Raw genomic sequence first — 21,546 nt, 5'->3', positions numbered from 1 at the left:
TATTCATTAGGTCCACTAGATGGAGCCAAATACTTCTACTGTAGTAGTTTACTAGCAACACGACTATATTTGGGTCATGAGAAAGCACCTCGAAACATCAAAAAAAGTCTGGGATGCTATAAACGTCATTGTTTTATTTAATTTAATTGTTTTAGGTCATCACCCCCACAACACATCCTTCTTTTTCAGCTAAAATAACGCTGTATTTTTTCATTTGTCTTCAAGAAATAAAAGTACTCTTATGTTCAGCGAAAAGAGGGCAAATTGATCAGATAGTTTGCACAAATGGTAATGAAGCTGCTCCATAAATATGTATGGAGGAAGAGAACAACTAAGGAGGGAAACCGCGGAAACATCTGGAGTTTCCTGTGTGTCAGTCAGAGGCTAAATGTCAACACAAACAAACAGCTGGACTACATATTCTATACATATGTTTCAAACGCCACAATAGGAGTAATGCTCTTCTCAGGAAGTGTAAATGGGAATCACAGGAAGAGTTTCTTCGAGTTTCTTTTATTATTATTTTAGTTGCTCCTTTTCTTAATAACCCTAATTCACTTATCAGTATGTCTTTTTTGAAACTGTACATTGTGCATTTAAATCCAGGCTATTCCAAACTGTAATTCACTTGCTAAATAATGTAAATGTAATTGTAGGCTGGCCTATCAAAGTACACTGACTTCAATTGTATATTTAATAGAGATACTCTAGGTAGACATCTTTCACTGTTAATATGTACACATGTAGTATTCTGTTTATTTGTTACTGTTTAAATAAATATACTTTATAGTTTAAGGGACGGGTAGCGTGGTCTGTGCATCCGATCATCAGATCAAGGGGGGTGCTGGGGAACTCCAGTTCGAACCCCGCTCCTGCCGCCACTGCGTCAGGCCGTTGTGTCCTTGGGCAAGACACTTCACCCGGATTTGCTCCTGTGGGTATTGTCCACACTCACAGTACATGTATGATACTAATGTGTACTTGTAAAAGCGCCTCGATGACTTCGAGGCGTGAAGATGGACGGTGTGGCGCAGTGTGCTGTGCATTGATCAAGGGGAAACCCGCCGCTGCTGCGTCTGTAAAGCCGTTGTGTCCTTGGGCAAGACACTTCACCTGAACTTGCTCCTGTGGGTATTGTCCACATACATGACCATTGCATGTATGATATGTGTAATGTGTATTTGTAAAGCGCTTTGAGCATCTGGAAAAGCGCTATAATAAATGTAAGGAATTATTATTATAATAGTTTTAAGGTAAAATCCTGATTCTTTGACACTGGAGACAGAGATTTGAGGCGAAAGAAAAGAGTAAAATACTTTATTGTATCGGTTAGATCAACAGAAGGCACACGTACAGTATCTGAGTGCAGACGTTACACCGGAGTCAGTATCGTTCTCCAGCTTCTCCACGTTGTGATCATATAGTAAAATATACCATTACATTATCTGCAGGGAGGAAGTCCTTTATCTCTCAGAGGCTGGAATTAATACAATACATTAGCAGGCTTCACTTTTCAGCTCATAGTACAACGTCAAGCAAATGCAGCCTTTTGCAAAAATATATTCATATATAATTATACACCTTTTCTACACATTGAAGCAAATTAACTATACAAAATGCAGAAAACTAGCTTGGTGCGATAACAGATGAGCCGGTTGTAGGAAAGTCTATGCTTATTAGTAGCATCATAGTGACAGTATTACAGAAAAATAGTAGCAGTACCTTTGTCATAAAACAGTTTAGGAAAAAGTTCATATAATGCCAAAAATATTAGCTTTTGAAAACAAGAAAAAGTACACAAAAGACATTTCTCAATATACATGTTTATAGGAGGACTATAACATCTGTAAAATACAAGTGTGTCCCTTTCAAGCAAAAACAACAATTAGAAGTAAATTAGTTAAAAGGAGTGTTCGTGGTTTTGAGATACTTTTTGGTTGAAATACAGATCCCAGAGTTCACGTACGCGAGGACTACGGCGTCGGCCATGCTACAAAAAGTACAACCAGGCAGGCTGAGGGGAACAGGCTGTGAGTCACACAATTAGGAACAAAAACTGTCTTTTGAAGAATCAAATATTAAAACCTGTTATATTCCGAGAACCGGTCGCATGTTTATGGGAAAAAGTACCGTTTGTTTTAGTATCATTTCTAATTAAGTTACGACCTTATCTCGAAATTACATTATGACCAATTGTACATTTTCTCCTCAAAATATGGACCATGACATACAGCCTTTTCTCCCAACATGACAACCACATCTTGAAGTAATGCGTCTTATTTTCTTAATATAACTTTAAATCTAAATGTTAAAGCTTTTTAAAAGAAAACAATTAAGAGCTAAATCAGAATTAAACTGTATTGGACAAAAAATGTACCATCTCCAATTTTGCAACCAGTACTTTTGGCTAAAAGACAGTTAAAAAAAAGCAAAGAAATCTCTTGAATTCCTCTTTCCTGGGACGTACATACCGCGGGTACACATGTTGAAAACACTGCTCAGTAATTCAGCTTCCTCCTGTCAAATATCTCATGTTTCGTCCAACCTGTGGAGTTTAATAAGGGTAGTTTTCGGGGAAGGCCCCCCCCTCAGCCAGGTAGGGACCCTCCTCCTCATAGCTGGGCGGGGGGGGGCCTTCTTCCTCGCCGGGAGGCAAGATGGCGTCCGGGTCGGCCTTCAGACTCGGCCTCTGGTTGTCTGGGAACGCCATGGAGAACAGGGCGTCGGGGTTGCATACGAACTTGTAGACGTACCTCTCCCCGGCAACCTAGGACGAGCCAATCAGAGGAGAGAGAAATTAATGATGCACTAAAATGCCCGAATAATTATTTTGTGATTCTGACTGTTTTGTTTTACTATGCAAATGTTCTAATAATGAAAAACTTCACACAGAAAGGGTCATTGTATCAGTAGACAGGAGAGAAATGTAATGGTATATGTACTGTATGTCTTATGTCATTAATATGTGTTGAGTAAACTGTATGCTGATGTGTATGGCCAAAGACAAATGTGACATAATACCAATAAAATACCTGAAATTGGAATAAAGTCGATTTAATTAAGTGTTTTTTTGTAGGGTTAATGGGCTATCTTCATGATGAGTGCATAAGAAAATCCTTTAAAGTTGAGATAAAATGGCACTAATTTGAAACCTGCCTTTACCTTCTGCATGATGCCCTTCTCGTAGTAGTACCTCAGCGAGCGACTCAGCTTGTCGTAGTTCATCGCCGGACGATTCTTCTGCAGACCCCAGAGCCGAGCCACCTGTACACAGATAAAATATAATGCATAAGCCAAACAATAGCTTTCACCTCTGATACCGAACTGTCCAATAAGCCTGCAGCTAATCAGAATGAATCCTATATCTCTCAGCAATTCAATTCAACTATTCGTTTCTTATAGGCAATAGGCCATTTATTTTGGTCCCACCGAGTGAAGATTCCTCCAAAGGTTAAGGAATATTCACGCCTTTTAGAAAGTCCACGTTTGTGATCAGAGAGGGCAAAAGTACACACATCCTTTACTCAAGTAGAAGTGCACATCCTTTACTCAAGTAGAAGTACAGATACTCATGTTTAAAAATACTCTTGTAAAAGTAGAAGTACTGACTAAACTTCTTTACTCAAGTGAAAGTAAAGAACTTTGAAGTGTACTTCAGTAAAAAGTACCCATAGCTAGCAGCTGCTTTAAAGAGTACCTGACCTCCCTTTATATCAATAGAACAATAATGTCATTGTTAGCTAATGAATGTTTCCATGGTGACCAACGGCAACATGACAACGTTTCCATTGGTCCCTCTTCTTTAGAGAAGACCAGGAAGTGATGGATACACGGATCGTGTTCCAATCAATAGGCACGCAGTGACTCTAAAGAATAATGACCACGCACCAACACACATTCAGACTAAAGGAACCAGCTGTTTGGAACATGAGAGAAGTAGAAAGTACAGGTATTTGAGTTCAACATGTAAGAAGTAGAAAGTACAGGTATTTGAGTTCAACATGTAAGAAGTAGAAAGTACAGGTATTTGAGTTCAACATGTAAGAAGTAGAAAGTACAGGTATTTGAGTTCAACATGTAAGAAGTAGAAGGTACAGGTATTTGGGTTCAACATGTAAGAAGTAGAAAGTACAGGTATTTGAGTTCAACATGTAAGAAGTAGAAAGTACATGTATTTGAGTTCAACATGTAAGAAGTAGAAAGTACAGGTATTTGGGTTCAACATGTAAGAAGTAGAAAGTACAGGTATTTGGGTTCAACATGTAAGAAGTAGAAAGTACAGGTATTTGTGTTCAACATGTGAGAAGTAGAAAGTACAGGTATTTGAGTTCAACATGTAAGTAGTAGAAAGTACAGGTATTTGTGTTCAACATGTAAGAAGTAGAAAGTACAGGTATTTGAGTTCAACATGTAAGTAGTAGAAAGTACAGGTATTTGGGTTCAACATGTAAGAAGTAGAAAGTACAGGTATTTGGGTTCAACATGTAAGAAGTAGAAAGTACAGGTATTTGTGTTCAACATGTGAGAAGTAGAAAGTACAGGTATTTGAGTTCAACATGTAAGTAGTAGAAAGTACAGGTATTTGTGTTCAACATGTAAGAAGTAGAAAGTACAGGTATTTGAGTTCAACATGTAAGTAGTAGAAAGTACAGGTATTTGGGTTCAACATGTAAGAAGTAGAAAGTACAGGTATTTGTGTTCAACATGTAAGAAGTAGAAAGTACAGGTATTAGTGTTCAACATGTGAGAAGTAGAAAGTACAGGTATTTGAGTTCAACATGTAAGAAGTAGAAAGTACAGGTATTTGTGTTCAACATATAAGAAGTCAAAGTAAAAAGTCGTCAGAAAAATAAGAAGTGGAGTAAAGTACTGATACCAGAAAAATGTACTTAAATACAGTAACAAAGTATTTGTACTCCACTACTTCCCACCTCTGTGTGTGTTTCTGTCTCACCTCCTCGGGATCGATGAGTTTGAACTCCATGTTCCTCCCCGTCCAGACGATCAGGTGAGCGTGGGCCGGGTTGTCGAGCAGAGTCAAGAGAAACTGCCAGAGCTGCAAAGAGCCGCGGCGTTGGTACGGCATACTCTCCTGCTTCACTTTCACTGAGACAAAAGTAAGGTACATTTATTTATACAGCAACTTTCAACACAAGGCAATTCAAAGTGCTTTACAAAATGAAAGACATTAAGAAACATATTATAAAAGGGCATTTAAAAACACAAAGATAATAAAACATGAATAACAAAGGTACATGAAGTACAGTGACAGTGCAGTGTGAGATACACACATCTGAAATGTTTCGCTCTGACTCTCAATCATTGCTACCTTTTTTTTCTAACTAAAGTTTTCTTTGACCTTTTTTTAGTGTTTCATGCTTAACAACCCGCCCTTTGGACAATTCCAATCTGCAACCCAATATTCAGAAAACTCAACGGATCCTGGCCATATGTGTGCGGCAAATCAAATGCCCCCAGACATTCATGTGGCTTGCTAGTTTTGGACCCCATCTGTAGTCAAAAAGTCACCACTTAAGGTCCTTTCAGTATTTTCCATTACAGTTTAGGAACTGGGGCAGTAACTATAGTAACGCAGTGTAGGCGGAGCCGTGACATCATCTTCAATGCGAACCACAAAACCAACATCAGCTGTTAGCCCCCAGAGCTCACAGCTCCTCATATCTGTTCAGAAACTAGACAGACGTGAAACAAGTACAAACCACAGACTGCCTGCGTCATGGAAGATACAGTCGCTGGTTTATTTATGTCTGTAGGCCGTTGCTGTGAGTGTGGACGGTCGGAGCATATACAACGTTAGCTTAGCCAAGCTACATTTAGAAAGCACGCATTTTAAAGGGTTTTCTCTGCCGTCTGTCTGCAGACTTGCCAAAGCATTAATTCATGGTTTTTACTAACCGGTATCAGTGTGTTGTTACTTCGGCATCATTTTGAAACGTGTATTACAATTAAATCACGGTCAAATATGTTCTTTGTGTTGTAGTTGTAGCCCCCTTGCCAGCGATTCTCTCACTAGTTTAGCATGCTCAGCCCGGTTGTTGGCCCGGAAAGAACCTTGATTTTGGAGAGCCAGACAACTGTGAAAAAGTACCCGCTAGCCGGAACTACGCCAAGTGGAAACGCAACCAAAAACGGGCACGGCACGCTTAAAACCGCGCTGTAGTGGAAATGCGCCACAATTTCTTAGTATGGAACAACAAGGTCTATTCCTCGTGGATTATCAGAAGCAGCAGTGAGACATATGCTTCTTTAAGTCTGTGTTACCTTCCAGTCTGTCCGGCACCACACAGGTGTCGTCATAGTACAGGTGTTGCTCTCTGTCAGCACCAAACCCTGTGGGTGAAACATACATTTTCATTATGAAAGGTTCCATTTATTCCAAGGAGAACAACAACAAACAGATTTAAAAGTGAAAACAAACAAACAACTCACCAACATTGTTATTCTGGTACAAGACTGGAGACTTCCCAAACGACGACTGGCAGGGCTGAACCTCTGGAAGAAACAAAGCAGGAAGTCTTTTAGGTCTCACTTCTAAAAGAATATGCCATTTAAATGCACAACGAAATCACTCAATTACATCAACGATAAAGTAGGGGGTTTGAGAAAGGGTTTGTTTCAGCGCACGTAGCAGAGGACCTCACCCGAGTCGAAGGCGTAGTCTCGCGGTTCCTGCTTGATGGTCACGTGATTGAAAGAGTTCTGGGGTCCCGGCTCTGGGTACCGAGGGTCCACCAGCTCCTGTTTGAACACTCTCTGAGGGACCAGAGGCTCCGAGAGGTGGCGCTGGTACAGAGGGCGGCCATCACGGCTCGAGGGTTGGTACGGAGAGTTCAGAGGCGTCTCGGGAGGGAGGAAGGACAAGCAGGGCTCCGACAGCTGCCTCTGAAACCTGCTGAGAGGAGGAGACGATTTGTATGTATTTCAACAAGGACCAATTTTACAAAGACATTAATCTCAGAAAAGAGAAGATGAATTATGCCAGATTTTAGCTAATAGCTCATTTCAATCTGCAGTCCTTACATCTGTTGTTAAACAATAGCAAAACTATATTAAAAAAATACCAATACATTTTTCAAATTAAGGATTTTAGTTTCCGAGTGACTTTGTGACAAAAGCTTCAAATGTACCAAATAAATACATTTAAAATCATATTAAAGTTGAACTTCCAACCCACCTCTGTTCTGTGCTGAAAGACGCAGGGGGGCAGCTGGTGGGGGGGCGGGGCAGAGCAAACTGCTGGCTCTGATTGGCCTGAGGGCCTCTGCTGGAGATCTGGGGGCCCGGAGGGTGGAGCTGCCTCTGAACAGGTGGAGGTCCTGAAGGATGAGAGGGGGCTGGAGGAAGGGATTTGAGCCCCGCTGGCTTATTGTCACAGGCACTGAGGAAACAGGAAGTAGCTGTAAGCACATGTTTCGTTTATTCACACACACACACACACACACACACACATACATCACTTCAGGGGACATTACATTGACTTACATGCATTTCCTGGAGACTTATCCTAACCTTAACCAACACATGCCTAACCCTAACTAAGTCTTCACCCTAAAATTATTGATTCCAATTTGTCCCCATAAGGACACACACACACACACACACACACACACACACACACACACACACACACACACACACACACACACACACACACACACACACACACACACACACACACACACACACACACACACACACACACACACACACACACACACACACACACACACACACACACCACACACACACACACACACACACACACACACACACACACACACACACACACACACACACACACACACACACACACACACACACACACACACAGGATTGGTGTTGTACCTGTAGCTGTAAAGGCACATGTCAGCGTGAGGCGTCCTGCAGGGAGACGGGCTGTGCTCTCGCTTCACCTTGCTCAGAGGAGGTCCATGAAACATCACTGAAAGACATCAAATAAATATTCAGAGACCCTTTGGTTTCAAATGTTAGTGTGAAACCAGAGGAAAGAAAGCCTCCTATATGAATCAGAATTGTTTATTCAGCCCTGGGAGAAATTGGGTTTAATGGCAGCTGCTTACTTTAGAATAAAACACAATAAAAAAAAGTGTAAAATATGTATATAAACTTTTTTTGTGCTAAAATAATGTGTGCTATAAAAATATAATTAAAAAAGTGACTAGATTTCAGAATAGAAAAATAAAATATAATTTAAAGAGCGCATATTAACATAGGATATTACACTGAAAATGTGCAATACAAATATGCAGTTAAACGTGCACATTGTACTACAATAAATATGTGAATATGTGGAAATTGGTGTATTAGTGTTATTAAAGATAGTAATAATTGATTGTTGCTTATAATGCGCGCAGTACACCCTATCTCAGTTTTCCAGGACTTCACCATGTTTCCACGTGTAATCAATCTGTCAGATTTATTGTCCGTCCGGGAGTCGCAGTAATAAATACAGCGCTACGTGTTTGGCAGCTGCACTAAATGTTTAATTCCCGGATACTGAGCTCTTATCTGTGACGTCTTTATTTTTAAAAAAGGTACAAGTGGAGCCATTTCCTGCACCATGTGACCGCCGTCATGTACCTGGCACAGATCCACTGGTGTTCTGTCTGAGGGTCAAACACTGAGCTGCCAGGGAACACTGATAGTAGGAATAATTAACTCCTGCTGCAGACAAATCAGTGCACTAACGAGGTATTTGTATTCAGTATTTAAATGCAATGCAACTTACTTGTACTACGATATAAGGGCGATGTTGATCTGACCGTTGTCGTTACTGTATACAGATTCAGATTAAGTGCTAAAACATCTGATCTGGTTAAAATAGGATTGTATGATCTGACACAACCAATAAATCCAACATAAAAATACACCTTTTAGCAGAATGGCAAAATACTTTAATGGCTATTCTGCTATTTAAAGTTATATTTAAGTACTTTCTTTGGATAAGATTTCTATACATTTCACCCTTTTTGTACGAGAGGAGGAGATACTCACACTTATTGGACTGGAAGTCTGGGACAAACTGCTCGTCATCGGGAACCTGAGCTGTAAGAGAGGGAAGACACGGTGTTAAAGGACTCTTCTCGCCAGGTGAATATGAGAAACCAGTAAAAGAGACAAATGAAGCTCAGCGTAAGTTCAACCAGGAAGACCGTCTCTACTACTCTTCATTTATTATTCCGATGTAACTACTCTCTCTCCTCTCAATAAGTGATCGGGGGCGTCACTCTCCAGCTTAACCAATCACTTCGCTCTATTCCCAAGAGCCTATCATAGTGCTCTGCCAAACCTTTTAAGTCTGCTCTCCCCTCTGACAGCTGTCATTTCAGGTGACTCGACGCAACCCTCCTCCCCCCCTTTTCACCTCCTGTCCTTCTGAATCCAGGGTCAAGCTAAGCCCCTCCCCTTCAGACTGAACCCAACTATCCATTCACCACCACCAGGGTCAAGCTAAGCCCCTCCCCTTCAGACCGAACTCAACTATCCATTCACCACCACCAGGGTCAAGCTAAGCCCCTCCCCTTCAGACCGAACCCAACTATCCATTCACCACCACCAGGGTCAAGCTAAGCCCCTCCCCTTCAGACCGAACCCAACTATCCATTCACCACCACCAGGGTCAAGCTAAGCCCCTCCCCTTCAGACCGACCCCAACTATCCATTCACCACCACCAGGGTCAAGCTAAGCTCCTCCCCTTCAGACTGAACCCAACTATCCATTCACCACCACCAGGGTCAAGCTAAGCCCCTCCCCTTCAGACCGAACCCAACTATCCATTCACCACCACCAGGGTCAAGCTAAGCCCCTCCCCTTCAGACCGAACTCAACTATCCATTCACCACCACCAGGGTCAAGCTAAGCCCCTCCCCTTCAGACCGAACCCAACTATCCATTCACCACCACCAGGGTCAAGCTAAGCCCCTCCCCTTCAGACCGACCCCAACTATCCATTCACCACCACCAGGGTCAAGCTAAGCTCCTCCCCTTCAGACTGAACCCAACTATCCATTCACCACCACCAGGGTCAAGCTAAGCCCCTCCCCTTCAGACCGAACCCAACTATCCATTCACCACCACCAGGGTCAAGCTAAGCCCCTCCCCTTCAGACCGAACCCAACTATCCATTCACCACCACCAGGGTCAAGCTAAGCCCCTCCCCTTCAGACCGACCCCAACTATCCATTCACCACCACCAGGGTCAAGCTAAGCTCCTCCCCTTCAGACCGACCCAACTATCCATTCACCACCACCAGGGTCAAGCTAAGCTCCTCCCCTTCAGACTGAACCCAACTATCCATTCACCACCACCAGGGTCAAGCTAAGCCCCTCCCCTTCAGACCGAACCCAACTATCCATTCACCACCACCAGGGTCAAGCTAAGCCCCTCCCCTTCAGACCGACCCCAACTATCCATTCACCACCACCAGGGTCAAGCTAAGCTCCTCCCCTTCAGACCGACCCAACTATCCATTCACCACCACCAGGGTCAAGCTAAGCTCCTCCCCTTCAGACTGAACCCAACTATCCATTCACCACCACCAGGGTCAAGCTAAGCCCCTCCCCTTCAGACTGAACCCAACTATCCATTCACCACCACCATGGTCAAGCTAAGCTCCTCACCTTCAGACCGAACCCAACTATCCATTCACCACCACCAGGGTCAAGCTAAGCCCCTCCCCTTCAGACCGACCCCAACTATCCATTCACCACCACCAGGGTCAAGCTAAGCTCCTCCCCTTCAGACTGAACCCAACTATCCATTCACCACCACCAGGGTCAAGCTAAGCCCCTCCCCTTCAGACTGAACCCAACTATCCATTCACCACCACCAGGGTCAAGCTAAGCCCCTCCCCTTCAGACCGACCCCAACTATCCATTCACCACCACCAGGGTCAAGCTAAGCTCCTCCCCTTCAGACTGAACCCAACTATCCATTCACCACCACCAGGGTCAAGCTAAGCCCCTCCCCTTCAGATCGAACTCAACTATCCATTCACCACCACCAGGGTCAAGCTAAGCCCCTCCCCTTCAGACCAAACCCAACCATCCATTCACCACCACCAGGGTCAAGCTAAGCCCCTCCCCTTCAGACTGAACCCAACTATCCATTCACCACCACCAGGGTCAAGCTAAGCCCCTCCCCTTCAGACCGACCCCAACTATCCATTCACCACCACCAGGGTCAAGCTAAGCTCCTCCCCTTCAGACTGAACCCAACTATCCATTCACCACCACCAGGGTCAAGCTAAGCCCCTCCCCTTCAGATCGAACTCAACTATCCATTCACCACCACCAGGGTCAAGCTAAGCCCCTCCCCTTCAGACCGAACCCAACCATCCATTCACCACCACCAGGGTCAAGCTAAGCCCCTCCCCTTCAGACTGAACCCAACTATCCATTCACCACCACCAGGGTCAAGCTAAGCCCCTCCCCTTCAGATCGAACTCAACTATCCATTCACCACCACCAGGGTCAAGCTAAGCCCCTCCCCTTCAGACCAAACCCAACCATCCATTCACCACCACCAGGGTCAAGCTAAGCCCCTCCCCTTCAGACCGAACCCAACTATCCATTCACCACCACCAGGGTCAAGCTAAGCCCCTCCCCTTCAGACCAAACCCAACCATCCATTCACCACCACCAGGGTCAAGCTAAGCCCCTCCCCTTCAGACTGAACCCAACTATCCATTCACCACCACCAGGGTCAAGCTAAGCCCCTCCCCTTCAGATCGAACTCAACTATCCATTCACCACCACCAGGGTCAAGCTAAGCCCCTCCCCTTCAGACTGAACCCAACTATCCATTCACCACCACCAGGGTCAAGCTAAGCCCCTCCCCTTCAGACTGAACTCAACTATCCATTCACCACCACCAGGGTCAAGCTAAGCCCCTCCCCTTCAGACTGAACTCAACTATCCATTCACCACCACCAGGGTCAAGCTAAGCCCCTCCCCTTCAGACCAAACCCAACCATCCATTCACCACCACCAGGGTCAAGCTAAGCCCCTCCCCTTCAGACTGAACCCAACTATCCATTCACCACCACCAGGGTCAAGCTAAGCCCCTCCCCTTCAGACCAAACCCAACCATCCATTCACCACCACCAGGGTCAAGCTAAGCCCCTCCCCTTCAGACTGAACCCAACTATCCATTCACCACCACCAGGGTCAAGCTAAGCCCCTCCCCTTCAGATCGAACTCAACTATCCATTCACCACCACCAGGGTCAAGCTAAGCCCCTCCCCTTCAGACCAAACCCAACCATCCATTCACCACCACCAGGGTCAAGCTAAGCCCCTCCCCTTCAGACTGAACTCAACTATCCATTCACCACCACCAGGGTCAAGCTAAGCCCCTCCCCTTCAGACTGAACTCAACTATCCATTCACCACCACCAGGGTCAAGCTAAGCCCCTCCCCTTCAGACTGAACTCAACTATCCATTCACCACCACCATGGTCAAGCTAAGCCCCTCCCCTTCAGACTGAACTCAACTATCCATTCACCACCACCATGGTCAAGCTAAGCCCCTCCCCTTCAGACTGAACTCAACTATCCATTCACCACTCTTTGCAAGACATAACTAAATACAACTAACTTTGAACTTCTTCAAAGTAATGTATAACTATGCACAAATGAGACTTAATCTAATGCTAACTTTTGGAGAATACATGAGAATTCTGCAGAGGTAAATAGACAACGTTAATCAAATAAACGTCTCTGCCTGTAGTGTGACACAACACTGCTTCAATCAGAGACGTTCGTACAGTCTTTGATGGAGAAGTGTTTTGTGTCATGATTCTTGCAGCTCTCACCTTCTGCGATCCATATTTCCTGGAGCTGGATCAGGTCTTGAAAGAGCTCTGAAAGTCAGTTAAAAGCCAACATTAATATTGCCGTTTCCAAAGTGACAACATGTTTCCGAATGTCTCCACTGACGCAGTAAACACTTTGACATGTGGACATGATGAGCCCACCTTCTGTGTCCTGAGCCAGCTCTGTGTCCATGAACTTCCTCTTCCTGTCGCTGAGACATCTCTCTGCTCCCTCTACGGGACATTTCTACATTTAAAAAAAAGTAAAGAAAAACTGTTAAGTGAACATAAATCATAAAGTCAGAAATGTGAAGCCGAGGACGATAACTCACACTCTCAGGGACCACAAAGGGGACCTGCTGGTCGTAAAAGCCGTCCATGTTGCAGGAGTCTTCACCCTGGAACAATAAGGGAATGGGACGAAATGTTAGAGACATTTTAAGGCATAATTAGCTTGATCGTGGGAGGCATGTGGCGCAGTGGATTGTGCACAGGTTCAAACCCCACTGCAGTCCCTGAGACACTTCACCCCAAATTGCTCCTGTGGGGATTGTCCACAGTATTGAGTATGTTAGTCGCTTCGGATAAAAGCGTCTAACAAGTGACATGTAATGTAATGTAATCATCTCTACCAATGTTCCTCTTTCTCGCCATGCACCTCTTTACATCCTGGCCCCACAGCAGCAGGATTTACAGTGGCTATAAAAGCCTTGTCGTCATTACAGCGTTATGCAACGTCCTGTATGTTAAATCATGTAGACGCACCGCAGGAGGAAATACACTTCAAACATGTTTGAGTAGTGATGCTGGTTTTAAGGGGATAAACAGAAAGCAGCTGTGTGGTGCAATAAAAATGTGACGCCTTGTTTTCTCCTTCTGTCTGTCTGCACTGTCGTGACCTTACCATGTTTTTACAAAGTGGTTTGAATATGTGGTTTGAGTAAATGCTTTCTTTACGTCACAAAAAGGAATGATACAAGCATCAACAAAAGCATGAGAAATAGTTGTTTTTTAGTGCTTAAAATACTCAGGTGAAGCTTTCCAGTCTGCAGGGGATTAGTTGGAGGCAACAGATCAAATTATAGGAAGATATTTTAAGGAATAGTCCCACATTTTGGGGAAATGTCCTGACATTAATTGACAAAAACATTATTTTTCGATTGTATACAGGCTTTAAATGATAAATATGACCATTTGTGATAAAAAAATTATAATTCTCTGACACTTGCCCTCTTTTTCTGAGCTTTTAACCATATGTGTACAGTTTTGACAAGTTAATGGAGCTGATTCAAGTGTCAACACATAATGAGGACAGTGAAATCTGGTTTAAAGCGGATAAAAAGTAGAGCTTTGAGTTGAGATTGATTTCACAAGGTCAGGATACTCCAAAAGAATTGCCGTTACTATTCTTTCTCTACAAATACGAGTTAAAGTCAGTATTATAATAGGAGATAGAAGTTCTCAAACCCTTATCTTTTAACTGTTAGGTGGTGATTACCTCGTACGGAAGTCACACGTCCTTTGATGAATGCAGAGGGCTTCCGTAGGTAAACAACACCTCTCCACAACTGCTATTGTTCTTATAACAGGGCGTTAGAAACAAGTCAAAAGTTCAATTTGAAGTGTACTCCATTTGCTTTAATGATATCAACACCAAGATAAACAACATGACTTTGGTTCGTGGTGTTTTCAACCTGACTTTAAATAAAACTAACTGTAAAGATTTGTGAATGGAGTTTTTGGAGTGACGCAAGGCATCGTGAGACCTCCTTGTTTTTCTCAATGAAGTGAAACTTGAGCCTTTGCAGAAGAAGGGGGGGGGGGTGTTGAAGGGGGGGCTAACCATTGAGAACATGTACAACAGAGCACAGAGAAATATTCACGATGCTAACAGACCATAAAGACAGCTGCGGCAGACGGAAATGCCGCCCCGCAGTGCTGACAGATGCGGGAAAAATGGACGCAATGTTGCCTTTGATTTCCCCAGAAAATGGCGTTCGCCTCTTAGCCAGTATCTGCTCCACACAGCCCGCAATGATGCAAGAAAACAACGCGAAAACAACTCCAAGCATCTAGTTCGTACAACGTGATGTAGTAGTAATAACGCAGCACTCACTTGATATGTGAAGTTTGTCGTCAGTGTTTTAAAAACCAAGATTTCCTCTTCCCTACATCCCCTGCAGCTCTTCGGATAAAAACTCGGCTGTGGATTTTTCTCAATGAAGAGCTCTGATCGCTGGAACTGAACCCCGAGCCCAGCGCTGCGCTCCCATTGGCTAGAACACCACGTCACTCAAAGGGAGAGCCAATCATCTTCAAGACTGCTCTGACGTCCGTCCCTGATTTTTTTATTTATGAATGGCTGCTGTTCATTCATGTCTCCACAGATCTCTTAAAGGGCCAGAGCTGCTATTCCTTAAAAAGCAGGCTAATAAATACATAACATAATAAAACAAGATTAACTATTTTAGATAACATTACTAAGATTATTTAGGTATTATTTTAGACTACCTTAATTAGTTTGAGAATAAACCATAAAAGATCTAATATATTAAATTATACAGTTTTATGATATTAATTTGGTCATTCATAACTTAAAGCAACATGCAAATCCTATTGTACTTAGTTTACCCAAAATGTGTTGGCAAATATGACACAATTGCAATTTAACATGAATTTCATAATCATTTAGAGTCTAGATTCCTTTACAAAACGAGTACAAACACTATTACTTCTCTAGATAATATGATTTATTATCACAAAGATTGGATTTGAGAGAATCTGAAGGTGCCTTTGTCCTTTTAAAACTGTGCACAACATGAATAATCAGAACTCTTTTGTCGAGGTGAAGAAATACTGTACTTCCTCTTGTTTTGCTGCAGCATGTTTGGTTTAATCCACGTCACACATGACTGCTCCAAAGTGCATTCATCTCAGTGGGTGGCGAAGCAGTCCCTCCACTCTTAATACCGCTTTGATCTCTTTCAACTTCATTACCATTCGCGGCAGAGCGATCACGAAGCACGCCATCTGACTATGTATTAAGTCTGGTATTTAGTGTATTCATAGGCCAGCAGTCAGCATGTTTTACAGTGTTTAACCGTCTAAAAAACATTGCTGTGATAGGAATTTATATCCAAAAATGGACAAAGAAGACAGAAGGTTATATTTTGCTCCATTGTGGTTGAGTCACAAAACTGTCAATCATCTTAATTCTCTATAGTACGTCTGTCTGCAGCTTATGATCGTACAGGACTGCACGAGAACACTTTGAATTAGTTCATTAAAACACAATCAACATAGCAAAACACATATTTCTGCAGTATTCTTTAAACTATTTTGCATGTTCTCATTGTTGATGTAATTACATTTGCAACCAAAACCCCATTAGTACCTATTTTATCCAAATAAAGAAGTCCAGTTTCTCGACTTTAGACCAATTGACCTCTCCGGCTGGACTTTATTTTTTGCAGTGGTTGTTTGCGTTCTCAGAAACTGCTTGATCAGTGACAGTGGATGCCAGAATGGATCTACGTGTGTGTGTGTGTGTGTGTGTGTGTGTGTGTGTGTGCGTGTGTGATAAAAAGTTCCAGTCCAATTGTCAGCTGAGCTCAGCAGCTCTGTTACTGATTTGCAGCGTCTCCTGTTTACACGTCCACCACTCTGTACGTACCACATCAGATTTGAATTCATCCGCTCTGACAGATCTCCAGATATGATCGAACATATCCTGTGTCAGGAAATGATGACAAACTGCACTCTTACACCGTCTTACCAAATGTGTCTGCAGGTTGAGATGATGCTGTTTCTTTAATCCTTTAATGAAGATCTATTACCTGAATGCTGTCTGTATCTTTTATGATTGTACTTTCCGACTTCCTTTTTGGCCACAATTATTTATTGCATTTTCTAAACGCTGCACGTGGCCACAATGCAAAAGTACAGCACTCCAGTACATGGTGTGAAATGTGAGAAGGGAAATTATCATTCAAATTAGATTTATCTTATTACAGCTTTCATTCATAAATATAATAAGTATCATAATCGTCATACCCCTCAAAAAAAGTCTTAAAAAGGAAGTTTATGTTAGCTCTAAACATCTGCTTATGTGTCGAGGTCAATGGAGCTTTAGCACCACTAGATGGCTCTGACGTCTCCGTCCAGCACTGATGTTAAACGACTGCACTCAATTATATATATAAATTAATCTAGCAGTAACAATTACCCAATACAATTTCAGTTTAAAACTCACATTTTCCTGATTTGATATTTAAGCATTGTTGGCTGTTTTTAATGCATAACTATTGTTGTATTTTCAGTAATCCTACTTACAAGTGAACAGAGTAACTAATAGATATCACTATGAAGTGTCTACAGTTCATCAATGTACCGTTTTACATGTTTAAATATGCAAACAAGACATTATCTCATGCTAGCTTTGTTTAATCTAGGAGGAATCCACACATGTAGACGGACTACATAGTCAAATAAATTCCTAAATGTGTATTTTGGATTGTTTTCTTATCACAAGTCTGAAATAAGACATGTCATAAAGCCTTGCGTAAATGATCTCAATGCTTCTTCCACCACTAGGCCATAAGGTCTGCAGATGATTGCTAACAAAATCAAATCAGAATGTTATTAATGCATTAAGTTGTTGTTGTTATTCAGATGTTAAATGGTGTTTTTCCAGAAGCTATGCAGCACTTTTACCGCAGGTCAGAGGTCAAACTATCTATTGCTCAGGCGTACTGTAACGTACCTAATGGAGCTCAAACAGACAAAGCCGGTGAAAGTGGCTGCTGTCCAACGCCCTGACTCTGTTGTGTCTGTGCTCCATCTGAAGGACAATAGCTGCTGACATACCATCGCTCCCTGCTGGCCAATCCTCGTGGATCATCAGAGGGATTTTGCAGCTCATCAGCTACGAGGAAAACCAGCAAAGAAATGACATGAAGTCGTCAAAACAAGTCAGTGAGATATAGAGTACCTTTTATGCATGTCCTTCCCAAGGAATATAAACATTTTAGGGATGCACAATTTATATTTTTCTCGTTTGTTAAAGCAACATTATGTAGCTATTTGACCTTCAGCTTCAAAACTGTAAAAACGTTGACGCTAAACTGACTTCAAATAAGTCGAATAATGCCTTTGTCTTTACATTTGATCGTAATGTAATCATAAGAAATCCTGCAGCTGTTGATATTCACAACAGCTGTGTATAAGAATTAAACCCACTAAAATAACTTTTTCTGTGTATTTGTCCCATTATCATTCACCATCCCAATAAATAAAACCACTCCATTCGGCTGCAGCTTGGCTTCCAATAAGTAGAATATTGACTTCACAGGAGGATGGACTCGATGAGGTCATACTGTTACATCCAGGTGTAAAAAATGTTTATTAAAACACGTCTTTTCTGAAATAACGGACGTGTAATTAGCTAAAGCTTTGTTGTTTATTGATATCAAACAATGATACTACAGATTATTCAATTATTAATTAAATATTTCGTTTTGTTATTGCATTCATTTGTATAGTACTGTATCATGTCTGTATCATCTTTTGTTTCATTTGTATTTTCTTTGGTTTTACACGCTCGAAATAAATAAATAAACTAAACTAAACAAGAAAGTAGAAAGAAAGTAAGGTGATAGAAAACTATTTCTGCTAAAAAAGTTAGCAATGATTGAGAGTCAGACCTAAACATTTCAGATGTGTGTATCTCACACTGCACTGTAACTTTTATTCATGCGTCTTTGCTTTTAAATGTAATTTCATAATATGTCTTTTTGTAAAGCACTTTGAATTGCCTTGTGTTGAAATGTGCTATATAAATACACCTGCCTTGCCTTCTGTATGTTGTCTATTTGTTCCATTATCATTTACAATCCCAATAACTCAAACCACTCCCATCCATTCTGCTGCTGCTGCAGTTTGCTTTGCTTTTATTAAGTTAACTCAATGACTGGAGGAAGGTGGGGAAACAGGAAGTGATTTTAAGACGAGTCGACCACCCGTCTGATGGACCCCACGGCGGGATGAAGCGCCCCCCACTCTGCGGCACGTCTGTACTCGCCCTTCTCCAGCAGGTACTGGCGCCCCCTGTAGTTCGAGTGCTCGTAGAAAACCCAGACGCCGTCCTGCACGTGCGCCGAGTGGAGGTCCCGGTAGCGCCAGCGGTCCATCAGGTTGGGCATGTCGTCGCTGAACTCGATCATCTGGCCGCTGAAGTCCGGATGCTCGTAGATGCGGATCCTGTGCATGCTGGAAGGCTGAAAATAAGAAAATATACATGTTGAATTTACAAATTAACAATAACAAAAACAAAATACAAAGCAAGTTAGCTTAAAGATGAGTTGGTGGACAGATGTGTTTAACTGTTGGACTGAGCCAGGCGAGCTTTTACCCCTGTCTTAAGTCTTTATGCTAAGCTTGGAGGTTTTGTTTGAGTGTTTCTATGGGATAAAATATATTATAAAACACCTAATATGTATTTAATGTGAATGCAATGGTACTACCAACTGTTGTACATAATTACAGTCAGGAAACAACTCAAAACTACCACAAATGTGTGAATAAAGATACAGAAAAGCTAACGTAATAACCAGCTTCTTAGTTGGTCTGAAATAATGTGCACACGCTAAATAAACCCCTACACATTTAAATAAAACATTAAAACACATACTATACGCTCAGCTAAATCTATTTCCTCACATGTCTGATGAGTCTGCAGGAGCGGATGGTGTCGCTGAAGCCGTTCCAGCTCTGGTAGTCGGGGTACTCGCCCCTCATGAGCACGTACTGGTAGCCCAGGTATTGGGGTCTCTCGTAGAGGACCCAGGCCCCCCCCTCCACCCGGAGGGAGTTGCAGTGCTGGATGTGAGAGTTGAGCTCCGGACAGTCGCCGCTGCACTCATAGTGATGGCCCTTAAAGTTCTTCTCCTCGTAGAAGACGATCTAGAAACCAAATCATTGATGGTTAGGAGCAGGACCTGTGAACTCATGCTGTCACTGTAAAAGTTATTTCTTTTTTGGTTGTTTTGTGACGAACATGATGACGAGAAATGTACGCTAGAGGGGGAACAGACACGGTTTTTAACGCTTCTTCTTGCCCCTGTTGAACAATATTTGAGAATGTATTTATTTTTGAACGTTTTTTTAGGAATCACAACTTAACATATCAATCATCATCAATTAAAGGTGGGGGAGGTAAGTTTGAGAAACCGGCTCGAGATCGCTAGAATTTGAAAATACAAAACCGGAGAAAATCTGCCACTTCCTTATAGAGCCCCTCCTCCAACACACACGAACGCGCACATGACCAATGAGGGCACGAGGTAAGTTTGTGCCCCGATGGAAGGCTGACAGGCAGGTAGGCCATCCAGTTACTTTAGCCGGACCGGCTAAACGGATTGGATGTACTTTTTACAGTATTACGGCTTCTACAGATGAAATTGTTTTATGGATATTTTGTCAAAGCACTTCAGATATTCATTGCTATCGGGATGTTAAGAGCATTCCATGGAATATAACAAAAAGTGTATCTCGAGCCGGTTTATGAAACGTACCTACCCCACCTATTTATAGACTGCCATACATAAAAGTCTTAAGAAGATATTTAAAGAAAGATACTATCCTTTCCTGCCTGAAGTGCATGCATAAAAGCTCTTTGAACATTTAGCACGTGGTGCATCGTATTATCGTTACTCACCTTCCCTGTGCGCTCCATGGTCCTTCCGTTCCTCCTCACGCGCCCAAATCAAAGCGCCTCGTTCTCCCCGCATCCCCGATGCTCCACTTTATTATACAGGCGGATGAAATGCACTGCCAGGAAAACGATTGTCATGCAAATGAGTCTCCATTAACTTTGTCACATTAGCTGAGGCTGCAATTGTTTTAAAATCCATGGCTGCTGTTTGATTCCTCCCGTGGGTGGGCGAATGAATGATGTCAATGTGTTTTATCTCAAACTGTATTATTTTATGCACTCGGTACGTTGTGTTGTCTCATGACATGATTTATGTTGCATATACTTTATCTCATCGGCAACACCGAATACAAACAAAACTAAAAGGCACATTGATTAAATTATAGACATATCTAATTTAGTTTTTAACGTATACTCACTGACTGCGGCGGCTGAGGTACGGGCGCATGTTGCTGGAGTCATTAACATGTGTAGGGAATCGACCCTGGAAGTATTCGTCCTGGTAGAAACACATGTGTACAAGGCGGTGAAATGGCTTTTACTCGAGCAAAGTTTTAAGAGACATAGCTTTGCCAAATGAGTACAACAAAATGAAGCATCCACAAAGTGCAAGGAGCAGTATGAGGTTTCAATACATTGCCATATCAGATGAATGAGTAGACATTTAGAAGAACATGGCATAAACAGTTTGATGCTTCATTAAATATGTGGTATTAAATATATAAAATGTCATGTTTTGTGTTGTCTCCAATACTCACATCACACAGAACAATTAGCACATGGTTTGCTTTGTGTCACCTGGGTAAATCAGTCAGTATTTATCCAGGTTTATCACATTGTTCTGAAGCTGGGAGTCCTGCTGCTCTGAACAATGCAAAGTGGAAAGCATTGCGGCAAAGCGAGCTGACAAAACAACGGCACTGCCAGACATCTGGTTTGATATGAAACGAGCTGAGTCAGCGAGTCAGGAATTGTCCT

General features: G+C 42.5%; 2 protein-coding genes across 5 annotated transcripts; both read right to left on the bottom strand.

The window, feature by feature from the left end:
- Positions 1–1,300: 1,300 nt before the first annotated feature.
- LOC117460328 (ETS translocation variant 5-like) lies at positions 1,301–15,090 on the bottom strand. 4 transcript variants are annotated; one of them, XM_071205564.1, is made up of 13 exons: positions 14,974–15,090; positions 13,190–13,255; positions 13,020–13,104; positions 12,858–12,905; positions 9,037–9,087; positions 7,867–7,963; positions 7,196–7,399; positions 6,663–6,913; positions 6,451–6,513; positions 6,283–6,351; positions 4,955–5,106; positions 3,157–3,264; positions 1,301–2,767 (listed from the first exon to the last, which is right to left on the bottom strand). In XM_071205564.1, exons 2-13 carry the CDS (start codon positions 13,235–13,237, stop codon positions 2,555–2,557), a joined length of 1,389 nt encoding a protein of 462 aa, XP_071061665.1. In that variant the 5' UTR covers positions 13,238–13,255; positions 14,974–15,090; the 3' UTR covers positions 1,301–2,554. The 4 variants fall into 4 exon arrangements, with proteins under 4 accessions (XP_071061665.1, XP_071061666.1, XP_033957573.1 ...); XM_071205565.1 differs by having other exon boundaries at positions 6,663–6,910; positions 14,974–15,089; XM_034101682.2 differs by having other exon boundaries at positions 3,163–3,264; positions 14,974–15,086.
- A 3,705-nt stretch (positions 15,091–18,795) lies between these two features.
- Positions 18,796–21,421, bottom strand: LOC117457131 (gamma-crystallin M2-like). Its single transcript, XM_034097019.1, has 5 exons — positions 21,327–21,421; positions 20,988–21,067; positions 20,572–20,684; positions 19,575–19,817; positions 18,796–19,132 (listed from the first exon to the last, which is right to left on the bottom strand). Exons 3-5 carry the CDS (start codon positions 20,587–20,589, stop codon positions 18,857–18,859), a joined length of 537 nt encoding a protein of 178 aa, XP_033952910.1. The 5' UTR covers positions 20,590–20,684; positions 20,988–21,067; positions 21,327–21,421; the 3' UTR covers positions 18,796–18,856.
- Between the last annotated feature and the right edge of the window lie 125 nt (positions 21,422–21,546).

Source organism: Pseudochaenichthys georgianus, chromosome 2 (assembly GCF_902827115.2).
Source record: "Pseudochaenichthys georgianus chromosome 2, fPseGeo1.2, whole genome shotgun sequence".
In the NCBI taxonomy this organism is placed as follows: domain Eukaryota; kingdom Metazoa; phylum Chordata; class Actinopteri; order Perciformes; family Channichthyidae; genus Pseudochaenichthys; species Pseudochaenichthys georgianus.
The sequence above is the reverse complement of the archived record's forward strand: the minus strand, read 5'-3'. Positions and strand labels throughout refer to the sequence as shown.

What these genes read in the sequence shown, in the direction of transcription:
- LOC117457131 (XM_034097019.1), bottom strand. An exon ending in CCTGCAGACTCATCAGACAT is followed by an intron (nt 19,133 to 19,574) that starts GTGAGGAAATAG and finishes TCTTATTTTCAG; the next exon opens with CCTTCCAGCATGCACAGGAT.
- LOC117460328 (XM_071205564.1), bottom strand. Translation starts at nt 13,237, where the DNA reads ATGGACGGCTTTTACGACCAGCAGGTCCCCTTTGTGGTCCCTGAGAGT. An exon ending in ATGTGCCTTTACAGCTACAG is followed by an intron (nt 7,400 to 7,866) that starts GTACAACACCAA and finishes CTGTTTCCTCAG; the next exon opens with TGCCTGTGACAATAAGCCAG. An exon ending in GTACCAGAATAACAATGTTG is followed by an intron (nt 6,352 to 6,450) that starts GTGAGTTGTTTG and finishes TTTCACCCACAG; the next exon opens with GGTTTGGTGCTGACAGAGAG.